The sequence below is a fragment of the Carcharhinus amblyrhynchos genome, chromosome 11, assembly GCF_965287045.1.
Source record: "Carcharhinus amblyrhynchos chromosome 11, sCarAmb.v2.hapA, whole genome shotgun sequence".
Classification (NCBI taxonomy): Eukaryota; Metazoa; Chordata; class Chondrichthyes; order Carcharhiniformes; family Carcharhinidae; genus Carcharhinus; species Carcharhinus amblyrhynchos.
Window position 1 is genome coordinate 28,833,993 of NC_137334.1, and position 24,759 is coordinate 28,858,751.

General features: G+C 42.5%; 1 protein-coding gene across 1 annotated transcript in view; it reads left to right on the forward strand.

Annotated features, from left to right (window-relative positions):
- dnah7 (dynein, axonemal, heavy chain 7) overlaps window positions 1–24,759 on the forward strand; it is a 438,937-nt gene that overhangs the window by 279,559 nt on the left and 134,619 nt on the right. The window contains exons 43-48 of the mRNA XM_080198799.1: window positions 976–1,322; window positions 1,437–1,617; window positions 5,010–5,195; window positions 11,758–11,921; window positions 14,508–14,662; window positions 21,217–21,407. Coding sequence (XP_080054925.1) covers window positions 976–1,322; window positions 1,437–1,617; window positions 5,010–5,195; window positions 11,758–11,921; window positions 14,508–14,662; window positions 21,217–21,407 — 1,224 coding nt within the window. The remainder of the gene's footprint in view (window positions 1–975; window positions 1,323–1,436; window positions 1,618–5,009; window positions 5,196–11,757; window positions 11,922–14,507; window positions 14,663–21,216; window positions 21,408–24,759) is intronic.

Sequence of the window (24,759 nt, forward strand, 5' to 3'; positions counted from 1 at the left end):
TGGTAACATAGAAGTACAATGAGTACTGTTGAAAAAAAGAGATATCACAAATGTTGAAGATTTTCAACTTCCCTCATCTGGACAGACGCAAAAATGCCAAATTTCAAAGGAAGCAACAATTTGTACTTCATCTGGATGGATACAAGAATGTCAAATTTCAAACGAAGGGACAATTTCTACTACATTTATGTCTGTCTTGATGGGTGAAAAGCTTTATAGTATGTCTCTTTTTTCAGTAATACACAAGTTGCTAATAGAATTGAGTTTCTCGTGTACCGGGTCAATTTGAGACAATAGGGAGGATTAATGTGTTGCAGAGATGAATTGGAATGGAATGTTGGAATATTTTCAATCATTTGTATAAAACATTGACTGTTCAGCCACAGACTATGTAAGTTCCACGAAAGGTGGAAATATTCTTCCATCAAGATGATAATATCCTCAACAGGTAAAATCCTCAACAGGGAAAGTTAGATGAGGGTGTGAGGGGCAGAGTCGGAAGTCTATCCACGTCTGGCAGGAAAACACAATCTGCAGTAATTTGACACATATCAAGGGTGTTTTTTAGTATAATTTAGTATGATTAGTAGTAGGAAATAGATTGAATTTCACTGAAAATTGCATTGTGTATATAATACATAACTAAACAATGAGTTGATTTACAATTGGCCTTGCTTCATTGGAGCACTTATTAGTTCATTGTAATAAAGACCTATGGAGTATGTGAATGATCGCAGAACTCAATGCATATAATGCTGATGATGAAGAAGATACACAATGAGAACTGTTGTTTAAACCCATTACTCCATACCCTCTGGCACACTACCATATGATTGGATGTTGAACATTTGCACTCCAGTCCCCAAATTGTAAGGTCCTCTAAATGAAAGGATCAATGATGTTAAAAGATGCAGACCTGAATTTGTACCAATTACATTAAAGCTATTGTGATACAACATTGCTAATTTACTTTAGGATATTACTGTGATGAAGTCTATGAAGAGCCCCCCAGCTGGAGTAAAACTAGTTATGGAAGCAATTTGTATTTTGAAAGGAATAAAGCCAGACAGAATTCCGGATCCAACTGGATCAGGTAAAAAGATTGAAGATTTCTGGGGCCCTGCCAAAAAAGTATTGGGTGACATGAAGCTTTTGCAGTCTCTCCACGAATATGATAAGGATAATATTCCTCCAGCGTATATAAATGTCATTAGGAATAAATACATAACAAATCCAGAATTTGTTCCGGAAAAGATTCGTAATGCTTCCACAGCAGCTGAAGGTCTCTGCAAATGGGTCATTGCAATCGACTCTTATGACAAGTAAGTTGTTATATTTGACCTGTAGAATATTTTAAACTATTTCTTCAGTTCACCAGGATTAATTTCACATTGCATGAAATGGATTTTTTTTCCAAACCCACTCACTTTTATTAGAGTAGCTAAAGTTGTGGCTCCCAAGAAAGAGAAACTGGCGCTGGCTGAAGGTGAATTGAAGATAGCAATGGATGGCCTAAGAAAGAAGCAAGCTGCACTTAAGGAAGTGCAAGATAAACTGGAAAAACTGCAGGAGCAATTGGAAACTAATAAACAAAAAAAGGCAGACCTGGAAAATCAGGTAATTTGACACCATTTATTGTACAACTAATATTTGAAATTTTTCGAATGGATTCTATCTGTAATTTTGGGCATGTTCACCTGATAAATATGGCACTGGTTATAGACGTTAAACATTCTTAAGGAAAGTTAAAGAAATTTGGTTGCTGATCTGGAGTCTGAAATGTAAAATTGTTACACAGAATTACTTAGAAATTGCAACAAGCAATTGGATTGTTTGGCTGAACTGAACCACATGTAATTTAATCCTCACATAGCCAGTATTCCTAACTTCATGTACCTGTCCTGTTATATCAAATTATTCTCTTTTCCTTCCACTACCTATCTTTTTCTTAAACGTGATGGAATCTTGTGGAAGCAGTGGGGTTCTTGGCCACTGGTTGGAGAGCTCGTGAGAGCCGTGTGATGTCATATTTATTTTACAATGTTCCTGTGAAATATCTTGGTACCTTTAGTTCTATACAATACTGTACAAGTTATTGATTAATACAAGACTAGTCTCTGCAACCTGACCTCATAATTTAACCCATTTTAGCTTTGTATGATTTTGACAAATCCACATTGCATCCCTCCAAGGCAGGATAACCTTTCTAAGGCATGGTCCAGAACTGAGCACAGTACAAGATGAGGTCTAACCAGTGCTTTATACAATTCTTATATTCAGCCCTTTGAGGTGAAGACTAACATTATATTACCCTCTTAAATTAGTTTTAATACCTGTGCACTAGCTCTGTGATTTGGTGGACACTGCAGATCAAATTTTCACTCCTGAAATGGGTGAGCAGAATAATGAAATTTTCTGGCATACTGCACTTGCCTGGAGGGTGAAAGATGCCTCCAAAAATGAGGTCTTTTCCCCCCATTGCTCAGGCTTCTACAATTGTGTGCTAGTGTTAGGCCTACATCTCCCAGAAACTGTGGGAGATGTGGCATCAGCCACAAAGACCACCAAGTGTTAAGGTGGACTGGTTAAAAGACCACTTCTGTGCTGTAAGACTTAAATCCAGTTGTTTGACTCAATAATATAGACCCTCTAGCCCTCACACCCCCCCTCATCCACCATGCCAACCCATGAATCGTCATATCTCCTGTTCCAACCCATGCTCCTTCACCCACCTTACATGGCTTTCCACATGCTACAAAGGAAACCATGATCCTCCACTCATTCTATAACCCCTTTGCCTACTTAGTGCTAACTCATATGAACACATGACTAACTATTCATTCCCATGGCCCCTTATAACCTCTTTCCAATTCATGCCAACACAGTGCCTCTTTTTTTGGGCGGCATGGTAGCACAGTGGTTAGCACTGCTGCTTCACAGTTCCAGGGACCTGGGTTCGATTCCTGGCTTGGGTCACTGTCTGTGTGGAGTTTGCACATTCTCCTTGTGTCTGCATGGGTTTCCTGTGGGTACTCCGGTTTCCTCCCACAGTCCAAAGATGTGCGGGTTAGGTTGATTGGCCATGCTAAAATTGCCCCTTAGTGTTCTGGGATGCATAGGTTAGAGGGATTAGTGGGTAAAATGTGTAGTGATATGAGGGTAGGGCCTGGGTGGAACTGTGCTCGGTGCAGACTCGGTGGGCCGAAGGGCCTCTTTCTGCACTGTAGGGTTCTATGATTCTATCTGCCACTCTTTGCCTTTATACCGTTTATGCCTACTCACCTAGTATCCATTATGGGCAGACCTCAGAAACCATGCTGAAGTTGAATAAAATAAGGTTCCACCTATCTAGTGGACTATATAAGATACTCTAATTGATAAAAGCCCTTTCAATATATTTAGATAGCTTCAATATTTAATCCCTTATAAAACAAATAATTATATTCATAGCCCCACATCAAAGATAGGTAATCCCCTAATTACTTAATAATCAAACTATGAACTTGCAGCCTCTCACAATGATATGGTTATGGAAGCAATCAAGCAATAATAATACAACACTGATAGTCCTTAAGGTTAAATCAATAAACATCTATTGAAACTGCAGGTACTGATTTTTTTTTAACTTAAAGACACGGCAGGCTGTTTCTTTGTCAAAATTTAACGGACAGGAGATTTTAATAGCTTAGCTTGAAAATTCTACAAAAATAGAACCATAGAAAATTACAGCTCAGAAACAGGCCTTTTGGCCCTTCTTGTCAGCACCGAACCATTTTTTGCCTAGTCCCACTGACCTGCACTTGAACCATATCCCTCCGCAACCTGGACCTCTGTTGCAAAACTTTACTTTGTAAATTTTAAATGCAATTCTAACCTGTAAGTTAAACTTCTTTTTGGAAACTTACCTCCTGTACTGTGAATGATTCATTTGCAACCACTTACAATTTTTCTCATGTGACATTCTATTCAAAGCATATTTTTGCCATTTAAACATTTTAGGAGGTCTTGTGTCTCAGGAGGTTGCACCCTGTCGCTGAACCAGAAACTTTAGTTTCAAGTCTGATTTCAAGATCTGTTGGCTGCAAAAAGAGTGTTGATGATGTGGTTAAATAGACTGACAATCAGCCTGCTAGTGCTTCCAACACTTCCCCACTTTCCAAAGAGAAAACGCATATATGTGCAAAGATAAGAAACAAGCTTTTCATTCCAATTCAAGATTGTTTCTTTACTCATTTTGGTCACATTATTAAATTAAGTACAACCTGTGGTTAATACTGCTGCCTCACAGCACCAGAGACCTGGGTTTGATCACCCAGTTGACTGTCAGGAGTTTGCTCTTTCTCCACTTGTCTGCGTGGTTTTTCTCCAGGGTCTCCTATTTCCTCCCATAGTCCAAAGATGTGCCGGATAGGTGGACTATCCATGCTCAATTGCCTTTTAGGGGGTGGCACAGTGGTACAGTGGTTAGCACTGCTGCCTCACGGCACCAGGGACCTGGGTTCAATTCCATGCTTGGGTCATTGATTGAGTGGAATTTCCACTTTTCCCTGTGTCTGCGTGGGTTTGACCAATCTATTTGAGTTTCCTCCCACAGTCCAAAAGCTGCGCTGACTAGGTGCATTGGCCATGCTAAATTTTCCCTCAGTGTACCCAAACAAGTGCTGGAGTATGACGACTAGTGGATTTTCACAGTAACTTCATTGCACTGTTAATGTAAGGCTATTTGTGACTCATAAACAAAGCTTACTTTATGTTAGTATCCAGAAGACGTTTTGGTTTGCTGGATTAGCCAAGATAAATGAGTGGGGTTTCAGGAATTGGACAGATGGGTAGGCCACAGTAGGATGCTCTTCTAGAGAGTTGGTGCAGACCCGATGGGCTGAATGGTCTTCTCCTACACTGTAGGGATTCTATGCTTCTATTAATCAATACTTTTTAACAGATCAAGAAATAAACCAAGTTCTCAAACTTTTGTTGAATTGTGATAGTGAAGGTTGCTTACCTTCTAGGTTGATTTATGCAGTAAAAAGCTGGATCGAGCAGAACAGCTCATTGGTGGCCTTGGTGGTGAGAAGACTCGCTGGAATGATACTGCCATAAATTTAGGAATACAGTACACTAACTTGACAGGTGACATCCTGATTTCTTCTGGAATTGTGGCATATCTTGGAGCCTTCACATCAACCTATAGACAGGTAATCTAAAAATAATTTAAGAAAGTAGATTAAATATGTGGAGTTTTTCACCAATCTTTCTGTGTACTTTATAATACAATATTTTTATAATATAACATTATTTTCAATAGAATTGATATAACAATGGCAACATTTGTCCTGAATGCAAATTTTGATTTTAGTATTAGCTGTAGATTAGAATAGTCAATATTCAGGGGTATCCATGAGCAGTGTTTGCTCGGGGGTTTAAAGTCATATGATTTAGGTGGCTATGTAATTTATCAGTGTTTATTCCACCACAGCACTCAACTATCCATATAAAATGGCTGCAGATGTGTACTGTTTAAGTATACAGAGTACACTTAAAATACTTCAGAGAAATATTGAGCGATTACTAAATAATTTACTTTCATACTTTCTGTTTCTTTCCTTCTCCAAATTACTAAGGAACCTTTATGTCAGATGTCTGAAACAGTCTTTATTTATCAGGCCCTCGGTACAGAATTTATCTTCTGTACAACTTGCCTCTCTGGAATGTTCAATACCAAGAATAGGTCTGCAGACAGCCAGGCCTTCACCCACAATAGGAGGTATTTTGGGAAATTTACCACTTCGGAATCAAACTTGGAGATTTCAACAGTACAGTTTTATTTTGGACACGATGCTTTGGGAGAAAGCACTGGGACTCTGCAGTACTTGGCAGCTACCTTCTCAACTACGCAATGGTAGTTGATCATTTTTATACCTTTTAGACAATAGGCAGTACAAACATTAGCAGTTAACACATCAATACAAGTTGAGTAGGCAGATATGGACATCGATAGTTAATACATTATTATAAGCAGACAGGTACGGACATGGACAGTTAACATACCATTGTTCATAGAATGGATACATTTATGCAGTTATGTCCTCTGTCAATGACTGGTTTCGATCTATTCAGCGGCAGATCTTGTTACATTTATGTATTTATGTCCCCACCTGTGGCTGACCTCAGACTCATTGTTCTGGGTCTGCCCTTATCTAAAGTGCCTCAAGGTCTGACCAGCTTCCTGCAGCATTTTGGATCCTGCATGGTTTAACTTCTAAGTAACTGTCTGTGCTAAAAGCCAGTTCCTGTTGATGTGCCTTCCCAGGTAAGCATTTTGTGTGCTGGGCAACCATTTTGTGTCCATCACCTTAATTCCCCCTCAACAGTTTTGCACTTGAAACGTGTCCAGGCTAAACAGAGATGACAAGGTTTGGATATGGGACTTGGAAAGTGAAGTTGTAATCATCTGGATTGATGCTGATTAACTGACATCACATCTGATACATACCTCAGAAGTCATGATCAAGTGGAGTAGGAGGAGACTTTTGCACATCCCTTGAGACGAACCTCCTACTGAACATTTAAGCAATCAGATGGAGACAACTAAGTGCTGGAAACACCATATACCACGATTTCACCTCCAAACCAGCAAGGTTGCCCAAAGCAACTGATCCTACACTTCTCTAAATGTGACCAGAATGACATCTGGAAGGATTGTCAAGGTTCCAGACCTTCTGAATTTATAAAGTTAGAGACTTGAGTGGTGGAGAAGGGATAGCACATAATGAAAGACAGTAATGTAAATGTGTTGGGTAGAGACTTGCTGGGGTGGGAGGGCGGTGTCGTCCAAGGGAATTTGACATAACAAGGGTTAATGGGGGTCTGGAGAATAATATCACCAAGATATGTGAGTTGGGGTGGTTAGTGGAGTAAAATGTGGGGTTATGGAGACAGATGAGATGCTCTATCAGCGAGTCAATGGGCCAGATAGAACCCCTACAATGCAGAAGGAGCTATGAATGACAAGGAACCTGGGTCAGTCAGAGAATATGCAGAGACCTGTGAAGAGATAAGCGCGAAGTTAGCTCCTAATTTGGGATATTATGTAGGTGTGTTTGTGTATTTGTCAATAAACAGTGCTGTTCAACTTCACAAGCCTCTGAATGTCTTAGTGAGACCTGCTGAAGAAACCCTTATAAACATTCTATGTACTTCAAATATAATAGAACAAAGAACAACCCAGCACGGGAAACAGGCCCTTCGGCCCAACGAGCCCGCGCCGCCGCATCGCCCTACACCTATTCTACCCTGCATGTCTACGAATGGGACCCTACTCAGTCAGATTCAGGGAAGAAATAGTGTCAATTTGGTGGAAACCAATTAGCCTAAGAGCACATCTTTGGGGTGTGGGAGGAAACCGGAGCGCCCGGAGGAAACCCACGCAACCACAGGGAGAATGCGCAAACTCCCACAGACACAGGCCCAAATCCATGTATCTGCACAGCTAGCAGTGCTAGTCACTGAGCTGTTGTGGAGCCCGTCTATCGGTCCAGGATCAAGCACACACACACCGACATGAAGTACTAGGCCACTCCTGGACTTCCAAGAGCAGCCCACGCACAACCCGCCGTGTGCATGCCCCTCGCTTGACACGAGGTGGACCTCCACCTGTGGAATAAAGACAAAACATATTAATCATACAGCCTGCCCTTCCGGTGTCTCCCGAGGTTTAACCCTATTTAATAGCCCCTACCATATCCCTCCATTCTCGTTTCACTCATGTGCCTATCTAACTGCATCTTAAACGAGTCCAACGTGCCTGCCTCCACCACCCTACTCGGTAGCGCATTCCAGACCCCCACAACTCTCTGTGTAAAGAACCTTCCTCTTACCTCCAAATTATACCTCCCCCCCCTCACCCTTAAGTGATGACCTCTTGTGTTCGTACCCAGTCTAGGGAGCAGTCTCTCACTATTAACTCTATCTATTCCCTTCAGTATCTTATATACCTCTATCATGTCCCCTCTCAATCTCCTTCTTTCCAAGGAGAATAGCCCCAGTCTCTTCAGTCTCTCCTCGTAACCCAGTCCCCCCATGCCAGGCAACATCCTGGTAAAACTCCTCTGCACCCTTTCCAGAGACTCCACGTCCTTCCGGTAATAAGGTGACCAGAACTGGACGCAGTACTCCAAATGCGGTCTAACCAACGTTCTGTATAACTGAAGCATTAGACGGCAGCTTTTATACTCTAAGCCCCTTCCTATAAAGGCTAACATCCCATAAGCCTTCCTAACAACGTTCTCCACTTGTGACACAACCTTCATGGATTTGTGGACCTGCACTCCCAGGTCTCTCTGTACGTCTATACTCCTAATCGGCCTACCTTTTATCACATAGCTCCTCTCTGCATTATTCCTTCCAAAATGCATCACCTCGCATTTGTCAGGATTAAATGCCATCTGCCACCTATCTGCCCACTGCACCAACCTATCTATATCCTGTTGTATCACCTGACAATCCAGTTCTGTACCCGCCAACCCTGCCATCTTGGTGTCATCAGCAAACTTGCTGATCACACCACCTACTCCCTCTTCTAAGTCATTTATGTAGACTACAAAGAGGAGAGGTCCCAGTACCGAGCCCTGCGGCACACCACTGGTCACTGGCCTCCAGCCCGACAAGGTACCCTCCACAACTACCCTCTGTCTCCTATTTCCCAACCAGTTCTCAATCCACCTAGCTACCTGGCCTCGTATCCCATGTGCCTTAACCTTTTCTACCAGCCTACCGTGAGGGACTTTGTCAAACGCCTTACTGAAATCCATATAGATGACATCAACGGCTCTCCCATCGTCAACCGTTTTTGTCACCTCCTCAAAGAATTCCACCAGATTCGTAAGGCAAGACCTCCCTCTAACAAAGCCATGTTGCGTATCCCTAATCAGATCGCAACGCTCCAAATGCTCATACATCCTACCCCTAAGTATTTTTTCCATTAACTTCCCTACCACCGACATCAAAAATGGGACACTTCTGGTACGTGAAGCACTATGGCTGATGATATGGGTTTAGATAATAGATTGTCAAAGGGTTTTACCTTTTTTCAGTAATATCAGTGACAATGGACAAGCAAATGCAACACCTAAACCTGCTTTGTTTAAATTGGCAATTTAGCAATGTGCTAATGACCAAATAACCTAATTCTATATGTTGGTTACGAGATAAATATTGACCAGTTCTCTACAGAGAGAACCCACTCTCTCCTTTGAAGTCATGGCTACGTGAGGGTAGAAGGGGGCTCAGTTTAAAGTTTGATGTGAAAGATTGTACCTCTGGCAATGCAGCAGTCCCTCGTTACTGGCACTGAGAGTGAGAACCTAGATTACGATCTCAGTCTGCATCTTTAAGACTTGAATAGCAGGTTAGCTGTAAAGACTTACATTCTATTCAGTATTCTGTAAGCTGTGTGCGTGTTTATATGCCTTTCTCTGATCAAAACCTTCCACACACCTGACGAAGGAACACCGTTTCTGAAAGCTTGTGGGATTACTATCAAATAAACTGGTTGGACTTAAACCTGGTGTTGTGAGACTTCTTACTGTATCCATCCATCATGAAATGCTTCAGAAGATTAGTCTTGGCATAAATCAATTCCGGCCTCCTAGGTTGTCTGGATCCACTACAGTTTGTCTATCACTGCAACAGGTCCAAAGCAGACACCATCTGCCTGGTCCTACGCTTAACCCAGAACACCTGGATAACAAAGACATGTCAGGTTCCTATTATTGACTACAGCTCAGTCTTCAACACTGTTATTCCTACAAAATTCCTCTCAACTCTATGACCTAGGACTTGGTTCCTCCCTCTGGATCCTAAACTTCCTAACCCACAGACCACACTAATAAGGACAACACCTCTTCCATGATTATCCTCAATACCAGTACCCCAAAAGGATGCGTCCTCAGCCCCTTACTATACTCCTTAGACACCTATGATTGTGTGGCCAAATTCCCGTCCAACTCAATTTTCAAGTTTGCTGATGACACCACCACAGTGGGTCGGATCTCAAACAGTGATGAGACTGAGTACAGGAAAGAGATAGAGAATCTGGTGAAATGGTGCAACAACAATAATCTTTCCCTCAATGTCAGTAAACTGAAGGAGATAGTCATCAACTTCAGGAAGCATAGTGGAGGACATGCCACCTGTCTACATTGATGGGGATGAAGTGAAAATGGTCGGAGGTTCAAGTTTTGAGGTGTCCAGATCACCAACAACCTGACTTGGTCCCTCCATGCTGACACTGTAGTTAGAAAAACCCACTAATGTCTCTACTTTCTCAGAAGGCTACGGAAATTTGGCATGTGTACTATGACTCTCACCAACTTTTACAGATGCACCATAGGAAGCGTCCTTTCTGATTGTGTCACAGCTTGATATGGCCTTTGCTCAGTCCAAGACCGCAAAAAACTACAAAGGGTAGTGAATAAAGCCATCATGCAAACCAGCCTCCCATCCGTTGACTCTATCTACACTTACACTGCCTCAGAAAAGCAGCCAGCATAATCAAGAACCCCACACACCTCGGACATACTCTCGTCCACCTTCTTCCATCAGGAAAATGATACAAAAATCTGAGGTCACATGCCATCCGACTTAGGAACAGCTTCTTCTCTGCTGCCATCAGACTTTTGAATGGACCTACCTTATATTAAGTTGGTCTTTATCTACACCCTAGCTATGACTGTAACACTACATTCTGCATTCTTTCCTTCTCTATGAATGAAATGCTTTGTCTGTATAGCATTCAAGAAACAATATTTTTCACTGTATACCAGTACATATGACAATAATTGAATCAAATCAAAGCACCATCTCTTGTGTCCCACCTCCCAATTGCAAACAGCAGATAGCTTAATGGGGCAATTAAATGTAAAGTTAAGACCCAAATTTTAAACCCCAATATGAGGTATGGTGTGACAATTTGAATATTATAATAAGTCTCACGAGAGCTCAAGGCAAGCAAAGTTCTCATTGAAATTCAAAAGCCAGGGTCTGATGCCAACATTCATTTTAATTGGCTGCAGTGATATTATTACTTTGGCAAGGAAACCCAGAGCCAAGAACTGGCGGGTTCAAGAAAGGGTTGAAAAGATCAGTTGATTTTTTTAAAGGTTTATTTTGGGCCAGGAAAATAAAATGTTTGAATATGATAAACAGACGACACCAGTGACAGAAATGGAGGTGTAAGAAGATAGTGCAAAAACAATATTTTGTTTCCTAATTTATTATGACAGGGACGAAGTACAGTAAGAGTTTCTCTGTACATGTGTGTGAAGATATTTTGTCAGCATCTATTATAACCGTGTCATAATCATTGATTTCTGACCTTGGTATTTTTCAGGTTCTTTCATTGTAATTTTAACAAATAGTCAAGTAAGTTCTAAAGTCACTGTCTACATTTCATGCTTCATCACAGCATTGTGCCAGAGATTAGGAATGTGACAGTGAGGCGATGCAACTGCAATCCCCTGCCCACCCACCCCCTCCACTAATATTAAACCATGGATTTGTATGCCAAGTCTTAATATATATGTATTTAAGAAACATGACAGTTCAAGTCATCCAGATTTCCATGAGGCAAAGTAACCATTTTTATCACCCGTATCTTTTTCTTTGTTCATTGTCAACACAACATGCTTCATGCTTACTACTTTCCTGTATTTTGTCTTTGGTACTCATCTTTTTTCTAATATTTCTAATATATTGCAGCACCAAACACAAAAATGGGTGGAACAGTGCAAGGGAATGCGCATTCCATGTTCTGACGATTTCTCTCTGACAATTACTTTGGGGGATGCTGTAAAAATTCGAACTTGGAACATTGCTGGATTACCTACTGATAACTTTTCCATTGACAATGGTATCATCATATCGTAAGTAGCAAAAATTTGATATAAATGAATAATACAAATGATATCAAACAGTTGGTACAGATGGAATCTTGCAATTAATCATTTTGCTTGAAGGTTGCTTCTAGAATTTAAAACTAGCAATTCCCCAAATAAAATCAAGCAGTATGAGATAATTTAAGCCTATGTTTCATAAGAAAAACATGAGAACATAAGAAATAGGAGCAGGAGTAGGCCATCTAGCCCTTCGAGCCTGCCCCGCCAGTCAATAAGATCATGGCTGATCTGTCGTGGCTCAGTTCCACCTTCCCACCCTCTCCCCATAACCCTTAATCCCCTCTCTTATCAAAAACCCATCAACCCGCGTCTTAAAAATATTTAGTGAGGCAGCCTCCACCACTTCAACGGGCAGAGAATTCCAGAGATTCACCACCCTTTGAGTGAAAAAGTTCCTCCTCAACTCCGTTCTAAACCGCCCCCCCTTTATCTTGAGGCTGTGCCCCCTAGTCCTACTGTCTTTTTTGAGCGGGAAGAGTCTCTCCACCTCTATCCTATCCATCCCATTCATCATCTTATACGTCTCAATGAGATCTCCCCTCATTCTTCTAAACTCCAACGAGTACAAGCCTCGTTTATTCCTCCACATTTACACTGGGTGGCACTGCTGCTTTACAGCTCCAGGGTCCTGGGTTCGATTCCTGGCTCAGGTCACTATCTGTGTGGAGTTTGCACATTCTCCTCGTGTCTGCGTGGGTTTCCTTCGGGTACTCCGGTTTCCTCCCACAGTCCAAAGGTGTGCGGGTTAGGTTGAAATTGTCCCTTAGAATCCAGGGATGCGTGGATTAGTGGGTATGATGTATGGGGATAGGGCGTGGGTGGGTTTGTGTTTGGTGCAGACTCGATGGGCCAAAGGGCCTCTTTCTACACTGTTCTGCTGACATTTGAGGGAGGTGTGAAATGATGGGAGCAGTGTGCCTGTCACCTACCCACCTTTGCTGCATTATTACCAGTGGAGGCTACCTAAGAGCCTCTTTCTATCACTTAGGTTGTGGTGCTCATGCCACTCAGTGTGGTTGTCAACTTACTTGCTGGCTCATGGGAGCTGGATTGGCACACTCTGCATTGCAGATGATCCTCTTAGCCAAAAAGGCTGCCCCTACTGATAGATCCCTGCTGGGATTTCAGTCTCCTTTTCTAGCCTGCAATGTCAGCTTATTCTGGGAAATACTGTAGTCCCAGCAATGATCATTGCTCCTGATGGCACAGCTACAACTGAAGAGATGTTGGCTGTCTAACTCTTGCAAGTGGCAAATCTGCCTCCGAGAGGTGAAAACCACAACTTGAGGCATCTAATTGCCTGAGCCTGAAAAATAGTTTTGTGGCCTCCAGGACTGGCAGAAATGGGCTTGACCTCTGCTTTCGAAATGAGGAAGGGGTTTTGTGCAGGGCTAATACTTCCTCATTAAATGCCAGTCAGAGATATAGGCGTATATTTTTTGGTGGGACTATTTGGTGGACCATTTAAAGGTCCCTTGATCTCTGGCAGGAATTTCCAGTCTTGGAGTGCTCATAGTTAACTATTGACACATAGAATGTCATTTATAATTTAATAATGGTTGTTGCAGTGCTCTGGTAGGTTAAAAACCTGATTGAAGAAGTTCAAACATGGAATTGCAAAAAAGAGGATCGAAGGTTTGTGAGTTTTGACAAGTAAGCGATGGGGCTGGGGGTGCGAGTAGGGTAGGTTTTTAAAAGGAGGGTAATGATGAAATATTTGAGGGAACACTACTTAAGGAATTGAAGCCATTAACAATATCAGCGAGCGGGAGGGGCAGTTAGGTAATCAGCAATTTGGTGGAAGAGGATTAGTGGAGCTGAGCTTGGGAAGAACATGAAATGAAATAGAAGATAAATGAAAGAAAGATGTAGGCTGGAATTTTACCACCTGCCCACCATGGGAATTGGAGTGTGCGAGGGGTGGACAATGGAAAGGTCCATTGATCTTGGGTGGGATTTGATGGTTTCGGGATAAGCAAGGCCGTAAAATCTCACTGGTGATTCCAAAACTAGAGCAGGGGAAAAGCTAAGGGGATTTTTGAGTTAAGGGAAGGAGGAAGAAAGCAGCAAAAGCAGCTAATTAAATGGTCTCAATCTTAAGCCAACTAAGTCCATGAATTTCTCAGACTTGTTGAAGTTGTGGATGGAGGGAATAAGGAAGAGGGGTTAAGAAAGCAACATTTTGTTTGTCTGTCAAACAGTAGAAACTATGCTTTCTTTCAAATAATCAGCACATCTACATGTGATTGTGTAATCTACCTTTGCATTTATATATTTTTTCCATTTTGTTATATTGCTCTGTTTTTACTGTTAATTTGTTAGATGTGTCCCTTAAGATAAAATGGCTTTGCAATTTTCCTCACGAAATATGAAGATTGGATTCTGCCCTATTTTTAAAAGTATGATATATGGTCAAAACATCCAACTATTTGACACCATTGTGTTGTTGTCAGTTACATTTCTATTCCCATTTCTTCCAATTACATTCAAATGTAATAGAAAATCATACAAGTCACAGCTTTAATGTTGAATAAAATGTTTGGCTTCCTGCAGGAATGCTCGAAGATGGCCACTAATGATAGATCCTCAAGGTCAGGCAAATAAATGGGTAAAAAATATGGAAAAAGCCAATAGCCTTCATGTGATTAAGCTCAGTGACTCTGACTTTGTGAGAACTTTGGAAAACTGCATTCAGTTTGGCACTCCTGGTAAGTTACAGATATGCTTTATAAGAACTTTGGAAGTTAATAATTTAAGCCTGATTAATCATACCAGGCAAACTGATTTTCGCATATGGCTGATGTAAAGTGTAGCACCAATTTACAATAAAGAGAGTCAAGCTGGTCTTGTTTATAACAGCCCTCATGTGTAGCATTGTCAGTAGCATCCCATCCTGTTAATATTTTAGTAATGTTCTTCAGCAGCGTGGTGTATGTGCTTTCGTGGAGTGTAACAAGCATGTGATTTTGTGATGAGTGGATCTATCCACCAGACTTTTTGGTCAGTGTGCTGGAAAGGAAAACCTGCCTATTTTTCTTGGGTTGATGCAAACCTGTCATTTGCACGTGTCAAACAGAAATACATTTTTCTGTTCATTATGTGTAGTTCTTGTTTGATAGTATTTACAGGTAGTGTTATTTTTGTAACTTACAAGTAAAACAGCTTTGGCCAAGTTGTGGAAGACCCTGAATATAAATTTAATGAATGTATAGAATGCATACCTGCAGTAGTTAAATTTCTGTAGAATTTTAGCATCAAAATTTAGGGTGAAAAATTTAACAATATTAGTTTCCACTCAGGTTATCTGTAAATTATGTAACAAATAACTGCAAGGATGTATTTATCTATCACTATCCATATAACTTTAATTGCCGCATTATAAGAAAGATGTGGAGGCATTGGAAAGGGTGCAGAGGAGGTTTACCAGGATGTTGCCTGGTATGATGGGAAGGTCTTATGAGGAAGGGTTGAGGGACTTGAGGTTATTTTCATTAGAGAGAAGAAGGTTACGAGGCGACCTAATTGAGGCATACAAGATGACCAGAGGGTTGGATAGGGTGGACAGTGAGAGCCTTTTTCCTCGGATGGTGATGGCTAACACAAGGGGGCAAAGCTTTAAATTAAGGGGTGGTAATTATAGGACGGATGTCAGAGGTAGGTTCTTTACTCAGAGGCACACTGTCACAATGGGGACGAGGAATTCGTTCCTCTGGCGAGAGGAGGGGTTGCCCGCAGAGTGGCAGCGGACACCCCTGCCCCACCCACCAGAGATTCATCCCCCCGCCATCAGTGTGTGATCGGGCCTCTCCCCCACCACCAGACAACAATCAGCCCTCTTGCAGCCCCCCCACCGCCAGAGATACATCTGACCAGCCTCCCCCCACCCCCCTCACCAGAGGATGGTCTGTGTCAGAGAGCCGCTCTCTCCGCTTTCTGCATTTTTTTCTTTCCCGACCCGGGCGTGCTTTTTCAAATTTTTTTCGAACTACGCATACAGCAGCACTGAGCCCCACCCACAGCACGGATCAGACCAGAGCTGGCAAAAAGTGTATGAGTGCGCTGCAAAGAGGATTCCGGGCTCGGATCTGTGTTACACCCGGATCCGGCCCTTAGACTCCAAATGGTAAAATCGGGCCCATTGTGTAGATTTGTTAAGTTCTGGATCTAGAGTTTTGGCTTAAGTTTGTTCCAATAAGCTATCATGCTGTATTATTAAGCCTTGTAAAGTGATTTCATATAACTTGGGATGTTACTTTCTTGAGAAGAGAACTCTATGAGGGAGAGTTGTAAATGTTTTTAAAATCATGAAGATTAATGCCAAACTGAGAAATATTGATTCCAAGTAAAAAAGTCTGAAGTAAATATGCAATTAGACAAAACCTTTTTAGATAAAGGTAAAATACTGCAGATGATGGAATTGAAAATATGTTTAGTATAGGGCTAATAAGCCTGGGGAATGAAGTGGAAGTGCAATTGTTGAACAGGAAACTTTTAAGAGATTTCAAAAAGGAAATAGATAGCCTCCTGGTGTCTAATGTCTAAATGTTTTAATCGTTGCCGAATTTTAGATTTAATCTATAGAGAGAAAAGAAAAAATTGGATTGGAAGACAGATGTACCAGAAATGTTTCTGAAATATATTACTCAGGTGACAGTTGTAATTCCCCAAAAAATGGCAAATGTGTTGGTGCTTCTTAGCTTATAAACTATTCCAATCTTTACAAGGCAAAAGATGGCAAAAGCAGAGCCAAGGGAAAGGAATCATTATGCTGCAAATCCCTGCTACTCAGGCTTAGTTAAAACAACCTATCAGTAGAAAATTGTACACCAAGTGAGGCATGTTGCTTTTCACTTGAGCAGAGGTGGCCCAGTCAGCTGTAAGTTATTTAAATTATTCTTCAGGTCTGGTGCCCTGACTCACAGGATTGACAGTGGGTCAGGTTGAGAGGAGGATGAGCACAGCCCATAAGGATGGGTCAGATTCTGCAGTTTATGTCAATGTAAAAAGTCTGACAACATGAGGTTTAAGTCCAACCGATTTATTTGATAGTAAACTGACAAGCTTTTGAGGTTAAGCTCTTCTTCAGGTGAATGGAGAATTCTCCATTGGACTTAAACCTGGTGTTGTCAGACTTTTTACTGTGTTTACCCCAGTCCAACGCCGGCATATCCACATCATGACGTTTATGCCAATGACAGGGTAGACGCCAGATATGTCCCTGTGGCAATTTTATATGTTGCCTGTAAATGAAATGTCTTCCCGTATGTGTGCACATTCTATTGAGCTTAGTGCGAGAACACTAGAGAGTATGATACCAACCTTCCCATAGAATCCCTGAAATGCAGAAAGAAGCCATTTAACCCATCGGGGCTGCACCGTCTCTCTGAAATAGCCTCCCTCCCCTCTGCCCTATTGCTATAACACCACATATTTACCATGGCTAATCCACCTAACCCACATCTTTGACGCTAAGGGGCAATTCAACATGGCCACCCCACGTAACCTGCACATCTTTGGATTGTGGGAGGAAGCCAGAGCACCTAGCAGAAACCCACATAGACATGCAGAACATGCAAATTCCATACACATAATCAGCGAGTCCCTGGCACTGTGAGACAAATGTGCCACAGTGCCGCATTCATCACTGAGATCATGTCCAAAGGAATTTGAGGGCCTCTTACTGTCAGTCTAACAAATATATGAATTTTGTTTTAAAATTAGAACTTTGTACTTATTGAGAATCTAGTACAACTAAGGGAAGATTAACTGTCATGACATTGCTCTGAAAGAGAGATTGCAGTCTATATTCTCTTGTTACTACTTATTTGTAATTGTTTCCATAGAATGCAAGGATTTTATTCTGTCTTTGTGTTTACATAGAACATTACAGCACCAACAGGCCCTTCGGCCCACAAGATGCGCCGATCACATCTACACCTACCAAGCCATAGAACTATCTGTAACTTCCAATGCCATTAGATCCCATATACTCATCCAGAAGTCTTTTAAAAGACCCCAGCGAGTTCGCCTCTACCACCACCGACGGCAGCCGATTCCACTCACCACTCTCTGAGTGAAAAACTTACCCCTAACATCTCCTCTGTACTTGCTTCCCAGCACCTTAAACCTGTGTCCTCTTGTAGCGACCATTTCAGCCCTGGGAAATACCCTCCGAGAATCCACTCTATCTATACCTCTCAACATTTTATAAACCGCTATCAGGTCACCTCTCAACCTTCGTCTCTCCAGGGAGAGAAGGCCTAGCTCCCTCAACCTATCTTCATAAGGCATGCCTCCCAATCCAGGCAACATCCTTGTAAACCTCCTCTGCATTCTCTCAATAGCTTCCACATCCTTCCTGTAGTGAGGCGACCAGAACTGTGCACAGTACTCCAAGTGGGGTCTGACAAGGGTCCTATCAAGTTGCAGCATTACCTCCCGACTCCTAAGCTCAATCCCTCGATTAATGAAGGCCAGTACACCATATGCCTTCTTGACCACATCCTCCACCTGCGAGGCCGATTTAAGAGTCCTATGGACCCGGACCCCAAGATTCTTCTGCTCTTCAACCCAGCTAAGACTCCTACCCTTGATATTGTACTCCTGCATCCCGTTGGTCCTGCCAAAATGGACCGCTACACATTTATCCACATTGAAGTCCATCTGCCACTTCTCTGCCCAGTCTTGCATCCTATCTTTGTCACGCTGCAACTTCTGACATCCCTCCAGACTATCCACAACACCACCAACCTTCGTATCGTCGGCGAACTTACTAACCCATCCCTCCACTTCCTCATCTAGGTCATTTATGAAAATGACAAACAGCAAGGGTCCTAGAACAGATCCCTGGGGCACTCCGCTGGTGACTGACCTCCATGCAGAACAAGACCCATCCACAAGCACTCTTTGCCTTCTGCAGGCAAGCCAGTTCTGGATCCACAAGGCCAAAGCCCCTTGGATCCCATGCCCTCTCACCTTCTCAAGAAGTCTTGCATGGGGGACCTTATCAAATGCCTTGCAGAAGTCCATGTAAACCACGTCCACCGCTCTTTCTTCGTCAATGTGTTCAGTCACATTTTCAAAGAACTCAACTAGGCTCGTAAGGCATGACCTGCTCTTGACAAAGCCGTGCTGACTATTCCTGATCATTCTAAACTTCTCTAAATGCTCATAAATCTTGTCCCTCAGAATCCTCTCCATCAACTTACCAACCACTGAGGTCAGACTCACCGGTCGGTAATTTCCTGGGCTATCCCTATTCCCTTTCTTGAAAATAGGAACCACATCCGCAATCCTCCAATCCTCTGGAACCTCTCCTGTCTCCATCGATGATGCAAAGATCATCGCCAGGGGCTCTGCAATCACTTCCCTCACCTCCCACAGTAATCTGGGGTACATCCCATCCGGTCCTGGTGACTTATCTATCTTGATAGAATTTAAAGGTTCCACCACATCCTCTCTCTTAATATCCACATACTCAATCTTTTCAGTCTGCCACAAACGTGTAGTACAACCTCCCAGATCACTTTCCACCGTGAATACCGAGGCAAAGTACTCATTAAGCACCTCTGCCATGTCTTCCGGTTCCACACAGACTTTTCCCCCTTCACCTTTTATAGGTCCTATCCCTTCTTTTCTCATCCTTTCACTCTTCACATATTTGTAGAATGCCTTGGGATTCTCCTTAATTTTACCCGCCAAGGCCTCCTCATGTCCCCTTCTGGCTCTCCTAATTTCCTTTTTAAGCTCCTTCCTACCAAGCCTTATACTGCTCTAGATTCTTAACATCTCTTAGCTCTCTGAACCTTTTATACGCCTTTCTTTTCTTCCTGACCAGGTTCACCACAACCTTCATGCACCACGGCTCCCTCGACCTACCAAAACGTCCTTGTCTCATCGGAACGTTGTTGTGCAGAGCTCCAGTCAAACATTCCTTGAAAATCCGCCACCTTCCTTCAATACTTTTCCCCAAGAACACCTCCTTCCAGTTTATTCGTCCAATTGTCTGCCTGATGTCATCATATTTCCCCCTACTCCAGACAAACACCTTCCCAGCCTGCCTGATCCTATCTCTTTCCAATGCTATCGTGAAGGAGATAGAATTATGATCTCCATCCCCGAGATGCTCTCCCACCGAGAGATCTGTCACCTGTCCTGGTTCATTAGCCAGCACCAGGTCAAGTACAGCCTCTCCTCTCGTAGGCTTATCCACGTGATGTGTCAGGAAACCCTCCTGAACACACCTAACAAGCTCCTCCCCATCCAAACCCCTTACCCTAGTGATGTTCCAGTCGATGTTTGGGAAATTAAAGTCTCCCATCACGACAACTCTGTTATTACTACATCTCTCTAGGATCTGTTTCCCTATCTGCACCTCAACTTCCCTGTCGCTATTGGGCGGCCTATAGAAAACACCCAGCAAAGTTATCGACCCTTTGCTGTTCCTAATTTCCATCCACAGAGTCTCCGTAGACAGTCCCTCCACAGCATCCACCTTCTCTGCAGCCATGACACTGTCAGTGATCAACAGTGCCACTCCGCCACCTCTTTTGTCCCCCTCCCTGTCCTTCCTGAAGTATCTGAATCCTGGCACCCGAAGTATCCAGTCCTGTCCCTGAGACATCCAAGTTTCTGTAATGGCCACCACATCACATTCCCAAGCAGCAATCCACACCCTAAGCTCATCTACTTTGTTCACTACACTCCTGGCATTAAAGTAGACACACCTCAGACCCTTGGTCTGGGCACTTCCCTTCTCCATTACCCGTCTAACCTCTCATACTGTCTACAGTCCTTCTCTACCTGGGAGCTAACCTCCTCGCTCTCAGTCTCCTAATCTCTATTCCCTCCCCCCAACCTTTCTAGTTTAAAGCCCCCCCAGTAGCCCTAGCCAATCTTCCTGCCAAGATATTGACAATTTACATTGTCTGTATTTAGACTTCACTCCTGAAAATACATCATCCTTGATTGCAGTATGGTTTAATGCATGTTTTTTATTCTGTATACCTCTCTAATTTTAACTTGCAATATTTTTAACTGAGAATATACAGCAAATCGATTTTATAAATGTTATGTTGAAATAAATAGTTAGTATTTTGAGATAGCCCTTCAGTATCAAAAGGATAAAGAAGGATTCAATAGCTAAAATGAGCTGTTCTTACATTTCAAGTAAAATTATCTTAGAAAAATTACCTCTTGTGAGTTCACTGTAGAACTAAATGTAGATTTTCTGAAAGTCGATGTTAATGATTTAATTTTTCAGTTTTGCTGGAGAATGTTGGTGAGGAGCTAGATCCCATCCTGGAACCTTTGCTGCTTAAACAAACATTCAAGCAAGGTGGAACTGTATGCATTCGACTGGGAGATTCCACAATTGAATATGCCCCAGACTTCCGCTTTTACATCACGACAAAGTTGAGAAATCCCCATTACCTACCAGAAACATCTGTCAAGGTCTGAAATTGAAGTAAAATTGTATAGATTTTAGCTTTGGATTTCTGTTTAATTCCTAGTCATTGTTAAATTTCTAGGCTGTCTTGATGCTATCACAATTTAACTACTTTATTAGATATCACAAAGCAGCCACATATTTTAATATATGTACATAATGAATAATGTTATGGTCTCTGCAGAGACCGATAACTGAAATTTTTCTTTAGAAGTTAACAGCTGAAAGAAAAACACATTGGCAGAATTCTCCCAGAAGATTTCTTGTGCTTCCTAATGAGAAAACTGGTGAGATCCCTGCTGGGAGGTTTGGTGTGAGTCAATTTGCAATACAATCATAACTCAATTTTCAAAAAGGGGTCCCTAAAAACCCTGGTGATTGGGTGACTTTGTTAGATGGATGAGCTATGGTAAATGTGTGGGGTTATGGTAATAGGATGGAGAGGGAGATTTGAGTGGGATGCTCTTTCAGAGACTTGATGGACCAAATGGCCTCCTGCACTAGGGATTCTATGGTTCTATAGATCTTGTGAACGAAAGCATATTCTCTGCTTATGGTACAGGCCTGGCTTATTTTATCTAGCCCTCTACTACCTTGTTGGTTACAGCGCTGCGATGGCCTATAGTATTATTGCTAGCCTACTAATCCAGAAAATCAGCTAATGTTCTGGGGACTTGGGTTCAAATCCTGCCCCAGCAGACAGTGGAATTTGAATTCAATAAAAATATCTGGTATTAAGAATCTAGTGATGAGCAAGAAACCATTGTTGATTGTTGGAAAACCCCATCTGGTTACTAATGTCTTTAGGGAAGGAAATCTGCCGTCCTTACATACTTTAGTCTGCATATGACTCCAGAACCACATGAATGTGATTGATTCTCAACTGCCCTCCAAGGGCAATTAAGGATGGGCAATAAATGCTGGCCCATTCCTTCAGCCCCCATACCCCAAGGAAGCCTGTAACCTGATCTCAAAACGGCTTCCTTCTTCCTATCGCAAAGGGAAACACATTAGTTTGGTATACAAGTGGAAATGTTTGTTAGTTATCCTTGTTCCCAACTTTCTTTCATCTTAGAAGTAAATAAATAATGCACAGTACAACAATTTATAACTTCATATCCAAATGCTTTCCTAAGATCTTGGGGTCTATTCATTGTGGAATTAGGAACTGATGTCATTGTTCCAAGTATACTCTCTTTCAATCAAACAATCTGAGCCTTCCTAAGGTCTCTTAACAATTAAACAACACAGGTTTACTGTCAGGCAGACTCCAGCGCATGTCACATAACTGCTTTTACCTACCTGGCATTTACAGTTACAGTCCCAAAATATTGTAAACTTATGAGCCAAAAGATACAATCCTAAAACATAATTGTATAAACTTCACAATTGTAACTATAAATATAAATCTTACATCAGTATGCATTTCCTATGTTCCTTTATCATTTCTGTCATCACATCCAATACAGCTCTCCACATTTGAGATACTGTAGCACCTCAATTTTATGACTCACAATGATAATGCTTGTATTTCTATATTTAATGTCATGTAATCATCAGAAAACAAAATATGTGACATATAAAGAGATATGGGGTGGGGGTTGGGGGGAGGGGGAAGATCCTCCAACCTTGTTGCGCTATTAGTAGATTGAACCCAGTGCAAAACAATTTAAAATTCCCTCAGGCTCTTTCTAATGGCACGAATCATTTCACGTCATTTTCATCTAGAAAGGGCACGAGGCTAATTCTCTCAACTGCATTTCAATTTCATTAACAAAATCAGCATGCGACCCACACTTCTCCCAGAATGCACCCATCTCTTTGGTGTGGTGTCCCACTGGCGCAAATCATTACTGCTTCTATAACGTATGGTTCAGACACAACAGTTGCAAGGGAAGTGAGAAGGTGAGTATTGATGTGAACCAATCTCCAGGGTGCAAGAGAGTGGGTCAGTTGCTGAGTCAGGTGGGGGGGGAGGTCCCCATGGTTGCTGGAGTTTGGGTGGGCTCAGACTGGCCAGAAGTCCTCAGATTGAGGGTCGCTGCTGGGGTGGGGTTATGAGGCGAGCATTCTCCCTGCCTGCTGAAAGACCCCCCCCTTCACTCCCAAGGGGTTCCAGAGGTTGAAGTCACATCCCAGCATTGCCGCACCCTCCACCCTGCCACATCTTGGTTGGGAAGGCTCCATTGTTTAGCAAGGGCATTGTATGAGGAACGGTTGAAGATTCTGGGCCTGTCCTCATTGAAATTTAGAAGGATGAAGGGGGATCTTATTGAAACTTACAGGATACTGCGAGGCCTGGATAGAGTGGACATGGAAAGGATGTTTCCATTAGTAGGAAAAACTAGAACTAGCGGGCACAACCTCAGACTAAAGGGATGATCCTTTAAAACAGAGATGAGGAGGAATTTCTTCGGCCAGAGAGTGGTGAATCTGTGGAACTCTGCTGCAGAAGGCTGGGGAGGCCAGGTCATTGAGTGTCTTCAAGACAGAGATAGCTGAGTTCTTGATTAATAAAAGGATCAGGGGCTATGGGGAAATGGCAGGAGAATGGTGATGAGAAAAGAATCAACGATGATTAAATGGTGGAGTTGACTCGATGGGCTGAGTGGCCTAATTCTGCTCCTTTGTCTTATGATCTTATCCCATTCCAGATCCAAGTAACAGTCATAAGCACCTGACAGCTGTTGACCCAATTAAGAGAACTCTGCAGGTGTTAACACAGCTCCCCACATTGCATTAAATCTGCAGTGCTCCCTACAATGGCTACCTGTTGCATGGAAGTTAGGTGGGTGCCTCCCTATTCTCTGTCTGATCTTGATGTCATGTCTGGAAGCTACTTTGTACCATACATCCAGGTGGGTACAAGCAGGTTTAAACTGCAAGGGTTCCTTGTTGAGCACCTTCCCACAGCCAACCCTTTATACTCAACGTGAGCATAAAGCACTGAGCAAAATCTGCCTCATGCTGCCACCACTGGCCTGTGGTCTCAGGGATCCATATCTGTGGCAGTCCAACCATCCAGGAGAAGGCAGCTCTGCGCTGCCCACCAGTGAGCATACAACTACAGAGTGCAGAAGACATCATATGAAAGGAGGGTACCAATGAGATGTCATTGCTGACCGTAAGGGGGCAGCATTTGTGGCCATTGAGTTGATAATATGTGACAGCAGCCAATTGAAGTGGAACTTGGCACCGGAGATGGTTAGGGTTGCCAAGATTCAAATGCATGGGAACATAGGGCACTGGAGGGATTGAGGGGCTCAGGATGGATAACCTTACAGACAGTCTCTCACTTCAGGACGCCCGCTCCTGGTTGCAGTTAAGGTAACAGCTGCCCTTAATATCTACACCACC